The sequence below is a fragment of the Cordyceps fumosorosea genome (assembly GCF_001636725.1).
Source record: "Cordyceps fumosorosea ARSEF 2679 chromosome Unknown scaffold_14, whole genome shotgun sequence".
In the NCBI taxonomy this organism is placed as follows: domain Eukaryota; kingdom Fungi; phylum Ascomycota; class Sordariomycetes; order Hypocreales; family Cordycipitaceae; genus Cordyceps; species Cordyceps fumosorosea.
This window is the reverse complement of record NW_017387314.1, coordinates 104,506-115,345: the sequence shown is the minus strand read 5'-3', so window position 1 is coordinate 115,345 and position 10,840 is coordinate 104,506. Positions and strand designations below refer to the sequence as shown.

At 56.7% G+C, this 10,840-nt stretch overlaps 4 protein-coding genes across 4 annotated transcripts; 2 read left to right on the top strand and 2 right to left on the bottom strand.

The window, feature by feature from the left end:
• Positions 1 to 120: 120 nt before the first annotated feature.
• On the bottom strand, positions 121 to 1,422 carry ISF_05693 (WD40 repeat-like-containing domain protein; the record flags this gene model as incomplete). Its single annotated transcript, XM_018849298.1, has 1 exon — positions 121 to 1,422. One exon carries the CDS (start codon positions 1,420 to 1,422, stop codon positions 121 to 123), a length of 1,302 nt encoding a protein of 433 aa, XP_018703325.1.
• A 2,299-nt stretch (positions 1,423 to 3,721) lies between these two features.
• On the top strand, positions 3,722 to 7,607 carry ISF_05692 (Ankyrin repeat-containing domain protein; the record flags this gene model as incomplete). The annotated part of the gene is made up of 4 exons (XM_018849297.1): positions 3,722 to 4,276; positions 4,338 to 4,466; positions 4,524 to 4,749; positions 4,804 to 7,607. The coding sequence occupies 4 exons, from the start codon at positions 3,722 to 3,724 to the stop codon at positions 7,605 to 7,607; spliced, it is 3,714 nt and encodes a 1,237-aa protein (XP_018703324.1).
• A 230-nt stretch (positions 7,608 to 7,837) lies between these two features.
• Positions 7,838 to 9,190, bottom strand: ISF_05691 (Zinc finger, FYVE/PHD-type; the record flags this gene model as incomplete). The annotated part of the gene is made up of 2 exons (XM_018849296.1): positions 7,838 to 8,340; positions 8,413 to 9,190. 2 exons carry the CDS (start codon positions 9,188 to 9,190, stop codon positions 7,838 to 7,840), a joined length of 1,281 nt encoding a protein of 426 aa, XP_018703323.1.
• A 417-nt stretch (positions 9,191 to 9,607) lies between these two features.
• On the top strand, positions 9,608 to 10,627 carry ISF_05690 (protein sco1; the record flags this gene model as incomplete). The annotated part of the gene is made up of 3 exons (XM_018849295.1): positions 9,608 to 9,829; positions 9,913 to 10,122; positions 10,205 to 10,627. 3 exons carry the CDS (start codon positions 9,608 to 9,610, stop codon positions 10,625 to 10,627), a joined length of 855 nt encoding a protein of 284 aa, XP_018703322.1.
• Between the last annotated feature and the right edge of the window lie 213 nt (positions 10,628 to 10,840).

Sequence of the window (10,840 nt, the reverse complement as noted above, 5' to 3'; positions counted from 1 at the left end):
ATTTTCATCACTGCCAAAACCCATTAATTCTAAAACAGAAAGCCCAAATCTTCCCGGCCTGAAAACTTCTCTTATCAATTCATGTAATCATTGCCTCTCGCATCTAGACCGCCCACTGCTCTACGCCTCAAACACCAGGGCGACGCCGTCGTCGCCTGCCGTCACGACCCTCTCCCCCGTCTGACCCTGCACGAAGCCGAGAACGCCGCCGCCCTCGCCATCGCCGCGGTGGCCCCTCCACTCCTTGACGAGGCCGCCATCCGCGGCACCCGAGGCCTGGACGGCGCCGGGGCCGCCCGCCGCCGCGCCGCCTCGCAGATCCCAGCGGCGGACGACGCCGTCCATGCCGCACGAGGTGAGCGCCCACGAGTCGCGGACGAACTCGACCTTGACGACCGAGTGCTCCTCGTGCGCGCCGACGATGTGGCGGCGGACGGCGAAGCGTCGCGTCGCGTCGTACACGCAGATGGAGCCGTCGACGGAGCCGGCGGCCAGCAGCACGGTAGCCGGCGTGGTCTGCGCCAGCGTAACGGCAAGCGTTTCGACGCCGTCGGACTGGGTGTGGAGGGAGGCGAGGATCTGGCCGCCAGCCGTGAGGTCAGCGCCGGCTTTCTTGCCTTGTGAGGTGGTGGTGCCGAGGCGCGGGAGGGAGACGATCTTGATGGCACCGCCGGCGCCGCCGACGGCGACAAAGGTGGCCTTGGGGTCGACGGCGACCGAGTACAGGCCGCCCTCGACCTCGAAGCGCTGGTCGGCGGGCGTCATGGACACGGCGGTCTGGCCGTTGCTGTCGCCGAGGCCGCGTGCGGCGGCGGCGCCCCAGACGTCCCAGACGTGCAGCGTGCCGTCCTCGGACACGGTGGCCAGCAGGCGCCCGTCGGGCGTCCAGGTGCCAGCGGTGCACGACGCGGTGTGCAGGAAGTAGGACTGCACGATCTGCAGCGGGTTCGCGGCGTCGGCCGGGTCGACCGCGTACACCCAGACGGAGCCGTCGTTGGCGCCCAGCGCGACCGTGTTGGGGTGGTCCGGCGAAGGGCATGCCGCCAGCCAGTTGACCTCCTCGACCTCCTGCGCCTCGCCGAGCGGTGTCAGGGCGACGGGCGCGGCGGAGGTGTCGAAGACCCAGCCGGCACCGGGGGCGTCGTCGGCGGCGCCCGCGGAGCCGCCGACGGCGACGAGGGACGGGTGCAGAGGGTGCTGGGCGATGGCGAAGAGCGAGTCTTGGGGCTCGTCGAAGTAGGCGATGGCGTCGTTGGCGAGGGTCAGTTCCTCAGCGGCGGCGTCGTCGTCGTCGCCGGAGTCCATGGCCATGTCGTTGTCGTCATCGTCGGGGATTTCTTCGGCGGCATCGTCGGCGGCGAGAACGTCGAGGTCCTCGTCGGCGTGAGCAGGTTGCTGCTCAGCAGGTGTGTCGGAGGGCATCTTGATGGGTTGAAGGAAGTAGGAATAAACAAAACGCTGAAATGGATGGAGGAGTCGTTAGGAAGAGGGAAAGATAAAGGGAGAGAAGCCAGCCAGCCCTTGCGGAAGAATCCGTATGATATCCTGGGCGGCAGATGTAGTTGTTCATTAGCAGATGGAAGAGCTTGGATGCTTGATAATCACTTTTCTTTATGGTGGGGTTGAACTTTTTTTTGCCAATTGCCCCTCATTGGTGATGCACTTTTGAGGTACAAGGTCCGCCACTGTTGTCTACCGCTATTAGCTTGTCCCACCATAGCTCCGCGTGTAGTGCTCAGTACAGTGGCACCCCGGAGTTGGATATGACTCTACGCACGCTGTAGTCTGCGATTACATTTGTAATAATAGTCGTTTTGATCAACGAGGATTTTCGGATTTTTAACCAGCTTGCTAGAAAAGACTTCAATGCTGCCAGAAGTGGGCGGCATGAGCTGGCTATGTAGAAAGCAAGCCACTCAGTGTGTGAGGGAGCTGTATATAAATGACACTTTTCTTGTCAATTTCTCCCGTTTCGTTTTCCTCGAGTTTTGGCTCTCCTACTGTTGTCAGTCCGTCTGTTGTCTTTTTGTCTCTTATTAGTTTACGTTGTTTCCGATTGATCATGAACTCTCCGCACCGCAGTGTCCCGAGCAACAGGCGCAATCGCTTGCAAGCTCAAAAGACCTTGCTAAGAAATAAATCCTGGTCATTCCGGGCCACCCTTCTTCGCATTGAACAAGAAAAAAAAAGAAACGATCGCCTCTACTAAAAATAAGCAGAGACATGCAGCCTCGCAAGAATGGGCAGGGACATGCAGCTTTCCCAGCCATCCATTTATTTTGGGAAACTGGGGGATATGGATTTGGGACAAGATTTTTCAAGGAGTTTATGCTTGCAAAATCCAGGTCAGCTGGCTGCAGGACCTGCTGGATCATCTCCGGATTGCCTGGCGGTACGATATCGTCAAAATCGAAAAGTCGCTCTCAGCAAAACCACCTTTGGGATGGCCACTGTAGTACACTTCGCCCGAATCAGGCTGAGAGTTGCTTTCCCCTCATTGTCCAAGGCAACTTGTCGGAGACTGCCTCATTGTCCAAGGCAACTTGTCGGAGACTGCCTGTGACCATGGCTACAGGAGGGAAACTGATGCGCGAGTGTCTCAGCCTGGTTGCCTTTTTCTGGCCCTGTGGTGTTGAGGAGGTGTAGCGAGGAGCGCTCTGGATTGATGATAGGAGGCATCCATTACGTGAAGTTGGTTGGTGCCGAGCAAGACAGTCAGCCGCGCCAGGCGGCGCTTTGTTGGTGGTCAGCCGCGCGAGCCACTTCGGTGGCCGTCGTGGGGTGAAGGCTTGCACAGATTCTACGCCCTGCTCGTGTAAGATGAAGGAAGGTTGTCTGAGGCGGCCCAAAAGATATGGCGCACGCAACTCTTTGGGGAAGCCGAGAAGGTGCATGATGATGTTGTCGATCGGCACTTACACCCTCCTTGGGCAGCCTCCGCATTCGTGGAAGAAACCCCGCCTTTCAGGGCTTGGTTCCAGACTCTGCAGTTTTCGGGGCTGAAGATATGAGAGTGTAAAGACAAGAAAAACAAGGGAAATAATTTTCCCGAAGGAGGGTCTCACGGCAGCAGCAAGCTGCATGTTGGTGATTGATACGCGAGACAACAAGTACGTACCACGTGGATTGCCAGCATTACGCCCCGGGCAAACACCCGTAAATAGAACCAGTACAGCCTGATTCTGCACCCAGGGTTGCAAAATTATTCCATGAAACGTTGCAAGAAGAGCTCCGGGCAGCTATTGCTAGGGCATATTGGAGCTCTATGAGTTACAGATGGTGATGTGACAGGCACAACCGTCCCGGCGCGGCCTGCAGCCCTGCGCCTCCCCAAGGGCTTATGATCTCTATTATTAGCACAGGGATGTATGCATACTGCTGTAGGATGCGATGCTGAAGTGATGGGTTTGGTGATTTGTATGGGTGTCAAGGTATATCACACGGCCAATCCCACTCGTCTAGAAGCATGCTTCTCTTGGCACACCTTTGTCCATCTTTTTGCTCCAGGTTCTCGTTGATTTAGTACGATTATGTAGAAATGATACCAACATTTGAGAGCTTTCAGAGCAAGATACAACGAGGTTTCCGCCGAGTTCGTTCTCGCCGCAAAGTCTCTGAGCGACGACGACCTACCATCGACGCGCCATCTGCACTCGAGAAGAGACCAAGCATAGCGGGAAAGTAAGTTTTTTATTCGATCAAACAGAGACATTTATTCACCATGCCTAGATGTAGTAAAGAAGAAGACGTCGTCGCGTCTAGCAACACTCCGCCCGACAATGAGTCCACTATTGTCTCGCCTACAAACGAGCATCCAGACGCGAGCGCCATTGTCAAAGATTGCGATCTTCCGGTGTTATCCATTGACACTGTTTCCTCCGCATCAACCCTTGGTCCGAGCAATGATGATGTCTCTTCAAAAACGCATGCCGTTTCCGGAGACGATCCTTCCACGACCGCCCAGAACCTTTCGAGCGTGCCTGCCGTTTTAACCTCCAGTTTTCGCAGCAAAGCGTACGAGAAAGCGTGTGAAGAGCTTGCGAAAGAACAAGATGATGTCTTGAACGAGGACGATGCGAAAACTCTGTTGAAAAAGATTGATGAGGAATATGACGGAGCAACGCAGAACAACTTCCTCCTGCACAGCGTAGGCAAATTTCAGAAAGCCCAACCACTCTTGGAAGGGTTTGCCTTCGCGGTAGACCTCATCAGTTTTGTGGGCAGCTTACACCCAGCTGCATCGACTGCCATTTCTGTCATAAAGGGTGTCGCCACGGTAAGCCAAAGTTCAAAGTAGAAGCATGCCTGGTTGGCTGAGACTCTAACTATTGGTATAGATGGCTGTAGCAATCTCAAAGTCTGGCAGCGCGCTAGCCAATGAACAAGAGAAGATGCTGCGGAAGCTGGAGCACGTGTATAGATGCGAACATCTTAGCGATGGGCAGCCCGAAGAGTCCATGTTCAAGGTTTGTTACAGCCGTTTTACTGCCTCGTCCGTTCTCGCGCCCTTCTAACCAAACCAGAGTCTCGTGCAAGTTTATCGCAGCCTTTTGGAGTACTACATTGAAGCACGTGGAATTTTCAGAAAGAACAGTGTCATGATGGCAATTAGCCTGTGCGGTGAGAACAACAGCCTGTCCGAAAAAGTGAAAGGGTTTATTGCCAATGTGCAATACCTCGAGTGCGATATCGAGTTATTCACGGCCAATCACGTCAAGGCTTCGGCAAACCATGACCTGGATGAAAAAGGTACGTTGCCAGTGTCGGTTCTGATGCTGCTTCTATGAGGCTAATACAAGGTAGTATCCAAGCGCCTGGCAGCTGATGCACTATCCACGCAATACGGGTACCATGATAAGCTGAAGATGGTACGAGAGGACAAGGCCTGCAGCTTCATGATTGATGCCAACGATATTTACACGCGTCTCTTCATGGAAGGCCCAGGCCGAGTGCTCATCACAGGCAGCATTGGATGCGGCAAGTCTGTCATCATGAGCTTCCTGGTGGATAAATTCTTCAATAAAGGCAAGGAGCAGCACAAGGATCAGGGCACCACCCCCATCATCTGCAGTTATTACTGTTGCGACGACGATTCTGGTAACCTGCTATCTGTTCTCCGCGGACTCATCTTGGCCATACTTGACCAAGTCACTGACCAAAAGAGGGATTTTGAAGAATGGTGTCAAAGTCATCGAGCTTTTAGCCTGGGTGAGCCCATTGCCAGCCCGAAAGAGCTAGAGATGTATCTTGGACGCGTTGTGAAGAGACTTGATCGCCCTGTGCTGCTCGCCATCGATGGCTTGGATGAATGTGATGACGTCTCGCGGACCGCTCTTTTGACAATTCTCGACAATTTATCAGGAGAGATTGCTCATGTCAGGTTTATCCTTACTTCCCGCACCGATATTGTGGTCTCCGGGAAAGCTGACCAGAGCGTACACCGAGTTCATCTCCGCCCCGGCTCGGATCGAGACAGACTCATTGTCGAGAAGCAAATCAACGACAACATGAAAGACTACTCGGAAGAGATCAAGCAATATGTATCAGAGAAGCTCTCCTACAAGGCACAGGGCTGCGCTGTCTGGATCAGAATGGTCGTCAGCACAATTCGGTCCAGTAGGATCACGCTCAAGGAGGGAATGGAGGCCTTCCTCCGCGAGATGCCGCTGCCCGATGAGCTATCCAACATGTATCAGAATCTCTTCCGTCATTGCACTACTGGCTGCAGCTGCAATACGGATATCGCGTGGTCGGCGCTCAAGATTCTGGCCTCGACGAGGCGAGACTTGACTATCAAGGAGCTCGCCTGGGGCGCGTCGATGGCCAACGCTCGACCGTCTGAGAGTGACAAGGAAATAGAAATAGCAAAGATCAAGATGGAAGCAGACTGCGACAGAATTTGGCAACTGATTCGGCCCTTTATCACCGAATTGAATTCGTCCGCCGGAACTGTCGCCACAAATAATGCCCATCTGATGGCAAGCCCTACGGATACAGGATGGCCAGCGAAGTTCGAAATCAAGTCTCCGACATTGGAAATCAAGTCTCCAACGTTCGAAATTAACTCTCCGACGTTTGATCCAAATTCAGAGGAAAGATTCAAGATCAAGCTACGTCTCGGTCATCAATCTGTAAAGGAATTCATCATCGCATACGGCAATGCATCTGGGTCGGATATTGCAAGCGCTCAGGCACCCCTCCCAGCATCCAAATTCCGGCCTGAGCAGTTCATGAAGGATGTATGCATCAGATATCTTTTGCTCAAAGACATTAACGAGAAGAGTCTGTTTGCAGACAGCAAAAGTTTGGTCACGCAGCTTCCCCAGCTGATTGACCCAATGAAGCAAAACGCCATATATGAGAAGAGTCTACCCAAATACACACCAAAGGAATGTGATTTCGGAGGCTTCTTCGCATATGCCTCGTGCTACTGGGTCGACCACATGGAGAAGGACGAATCGCCTGAAACGCTGGCATTGGACAACCTAGAGAAGCTGTGCAAGTACAAGTCTCAACGGCTTGATAATTGGACCAAGCAGATTTGTCGTCCGAACTGCACTTGGCAGCCGAGATACGAACTCAATAACGCGGAATTTGATCCACTAGTTGTTGCTGCCTTCTTTCTGCCGACGAATGTCTTGATTCAGGTTCTGCAGCAGGGTCGTTTCGATGGGGGCTGCTACGGGAGCGAGCCGCTCCTCACAGCAACCAGCGTGCTCCTCCAGTACAACAAGTTCTCAAGACTGAAAGCTCTTCTCACAAGTCATCGCTCCAAGGATAGGAACGAAATCCAGATGCTTCAGTGCCTCCACATTATTATACAGAAGTGGAAAGAAGAAAATCAGCAAGGCGAGGAGCAGGGCAACCGAGATACCCCGCATGGAACTCAAGGAGAGGGTGCAGAGAACTCGCACGTCAAAGAAGTGTACCGTAAGCACTGGGACGAACTGTTCGGGCTCGTCGAGGAAAGAGCCGATATCATGGTGACAGAGCGGTGGGCAAACGACCTCTTCTGCTTGGCTGCCGGCGAAGGCTGCATGCCCATTGTCGAGCGGCTGATCCAGGCCGCCAGGAGTAACCGGCGGCTCCGAGCGGCCATCTGGGGCACCAAGAGGCACCCGGCGTCACCCCTGCCGGCCTCGGCTCACCAATCCGTTGGATATGCGGCGGCCAACGGTGACCGACGTATGGTCGAGTTCCTGCTGCGGTACAAGCACTCCCGTACGCACCTCTGCTATACCGACGCCGAGGGTCGCACGGTCCTGCACATGGCGGCGCAGCGATGCGATCCGGGAATCGTACGCGCCCTGCTTCTACAGCTGCGTGTCGGGGGCCTCTTCCACATCGGCCGCGTCGACAACAGCGGCCGCACGCCCGCGGAGACGGCCCTACAAAGCGATGCCGCCGAGGTCGACAGGGAGGAGGCACGGCGGCTGCTGCAGGAGGCGCAGCGCAGCCAGGACATGGCGAGGCTGAGGCTTGCGGTCTGGGCGCTGATTTGGTGCGCACTCATGCTGGCTCTGGTCTACGGCGGATTCCAATTTGTCTTGACCGTGCTGGTGTGGCGGGTGACCAAGACCGGAAGACTGGGGAGTCGAGGGATGTAATTGCCGCCTAGATTGTGAGCAAAATGCCACGATAACATCATACCTGGCTAGCTCGGTTTGTTGAATGATTTCATTGTCGCAAGCTATGGCCGTTTATTCTGCAGACAACCGGAAACCACCGGGTATCGCCGCCTCTTTAACAAAAAACCAATCCTATAACGCCGATCCTTCCCATGAGCAAAGCCAAATTCCATTTCCGCTTTCTCCCCCCTTTTCCCAAAGGACCATCTTCAGTCCTCGAGGACCTCGACCCAGTTCCTCTCCGACTGCTTCCTCCTCCAGCGCTCCGCCGCGGCCTCGCGGACCAGGCGCTCCCGGGCCTCCTCCACCTCGGACTGAGCGGCCGTCTCGCGGATCTGTTGGCGGACGCCCAGCGGGAGGCTCTTTTGCCAGCCGGCGTGCGTCTTGCAGCGCTTGCGCTCGCACATGCCGTGCGCGTCGTCGGCCTCGCCCTCACCCCCTGGTGCCAGCGCGGCCGCGCCCTCGGGGGACGCGGCGTACGCGGCAAAGGCGTCGCGCGCAGAGATGGTGTCGAGCCGCGGGTCGTAGCCGCACATGTCGTCGGCGAGACGGCCCGCGGCGACGGCGGCGCGACGGCGCTCCTGCGCGAGCTCGACGAGCGCGAGCATCTGGTGGCACAGAAGCGTCTCTGCTTCGAGCTGCCGCCGCGCGTGGGCGGCCTGCTCGACGTAGACCCTCTCCTCGTCGCTGAGGATGGAGTCGCTGCTGTTGTCTGCGCGCGCGCGGAGAGAAAGTACTTGTTAGCAGATAGCGACGATGCGGAAAAACGGCGGGGGAAGTTTACCGGTGGCTATCGCCTTGGCGTCGCTGGTGGTGAACGGCGAGGCGGTCAGCGCCCAGTGTCCCTCCTCGTCCACGGTCGCCAGCCCGCTGGACAGGAGCGCCATGAACTCGTCCTGGGAGAGCTGGTCCGTCAGCCGGCCGCCGCCGCCGGCCGCCGTCTTGGGCAGCCGGGCGACGAGGCGCTCCCACCAGGCCTGGGCGTGCTCGGGGGAGCAGAAGTAGCTCGGGGGCGCCTGGCCGAGGCGGGCGGCCTTCTTGCAGGTGCCCATGCTACAGCTGCGCTTGTAGACGGAGCGCAGCTGCTTGGTGGTGCAGCGGGGGCAGATGAACTTCTCGATGAGGTTCTCGCCGACCTCCTTGCTCAGGTCGATACACTCGCCGTGGAACCAGTCGTCGCACCCCTCGCAGCAGATCATCCATCGGTGGTCGTCGGGACCCTGGCACAGGCAGTAGGGCCCGTTGTCCGAGTCGCCCTCGCCGGCGTCGTCGGCGCCGGCGCCGCGTCTGGGCCCCTTCTTGGGTCCCTTCTTGGCGGTAGCGAGCGTCGTCGACTTGGGCGGCCGCTTGGCGGGGGCCTTCTTGACGGTGGCGGCGGTGCCCTTCTTCTTGGGGGGTGACGCGCGCGTTGATGCCGGCGTGGCATCGCCCGTCTCCGTGGATGGGATTGGTGTGGAGGAGGCGGCGCGCGGGGAGGCAGCGCGCGGGGAGGCGGCGGCGGATTCGTTCTTGATGAAGACGTCTGGCTCAAAGCGAGAGTCGTCCGAGTATAGGGAGTCCATGATAAATAAGTGAAACCCCTGTTTCCGGCCGGCGGGGCTTTTTTTTAGAAATCAGAAAAACCAACGATATGCAGCATGCTTTATAAGATGCTCATGAAAGATTGTTTTCGGCCTAATTCTCACGAGATTTTTGTGAGTTGGATGGATGAAGGAAGGACTCACTCAAAGGATGCCACAGCACACGCGCCACAGCGCCCGCGCCACTGTCGCGCGCCAAACTGTGTGAGGCTGGTGGGTGGTTGCAGCGGCTCCAAAGTGGCGCCACAGTGAGGAACAAGCTCCCGGAAGATGTTCGGGAACCTGCTGGGCACATCACTAAGCAAATTTACTGTTAGCTTCACCACCAGCGAGACAGAGCTTCCCTTGATCCTCCGTCCGCCATAATTGCCTTGGGTAAAATCGACACCGAAAACGACAATGGCGCATTCCAGAATATCCATCGCCGCGATGCGCAGCGCGCTCGTCCGAAGCTCCGCGCAGCAGTGCCAGCGCTGCTTCTCTAACGCGGCGCTGCAGACCAAGCTCGCCCGGTCCGGCGCCGCCGCCATCAACCACAGCGTCCGCGCACGACTTCCCATGACGCAGAAGCGCACAAAGTACAGCACCGTCGAGCAGGCTAAGAGCCGGCATAGCACTGGGGTATGAACGAATCGCTCTGAAAGAATACTGTGCAGCTCCGACGTGACGGACAAGACTGACCGAAGTTGTTACGACATTCATAGCCGTTTTCCTGGAAGGCCGGACTGCTGTTCGTCGCGACCTGCGGCGTCCTAGTCTGGTACTTTGAACACGAAAAGGAGCGCATGCAGCGCCTGAGAATCGCCGAGGCCAACAAGGGTGTCGGCAAGCCGCTGGTCGGCGGTTCTTTTGAGCTGACCGACCACGACGGCAAGCCCTTTACCAGCGAGATGATGAAGGGCAAATACGCATTGGTAAGCGACAAGTACCCAGCATGACGGTCAGTAATCACCAAAGAAACTGCAAAAACTGACATGCACCGCTCTCTACTTTTAGGTCTACTTTGGCTTCACTCGCTGCCCCGACATCTGCCCCGAAGAGCTCGACAAGATGGCTCGCATGCTCGACATTGTCAAGGAGCGCGCGCCGCCCGGCAGCCTGCTGCCCATCTTCATCACCTGCGACCCCGAGCGCGACGACCCCGCGGCCCTCAAGGGCTACCTCGCCGAGTTCCACCCCGACTTCATCGGCCTGACGGGCACGTACGAGCAGATCAAGGACACGTGCAAAAAGTACCGCGTCTACTTTAGCACGCCGCAAAACGTCAAGCCCGGCCAGGACTACCTCGTCGACCACAGCATATACTTTTACCTCATGGACCCCGACGGCGACTTTGTCGAGGCGCTCGGCCGCCAGCACTCGCCCGACGAGGGTGCCAAGCTGATCCTGGACCACATGAAGGACTGGGCTAAGAGGTAGAGAGGGAAGACGGCAGGGGGGGCCGCTTGCTTGAAAGAATTGTATACTACTGTAGTTTTTCCTCGCACTTGTACAAGAGGCAAAGTGTATAACAGTCAACTCCACGAATTTAAATACCATGTCGGCTTTGCGCGACCCTGAGCGTCGCAAGACTGGCGGCACTGAAAAGAGACGATTAAAGTCACATTCTGACCATAATAATGTGAAGTACTA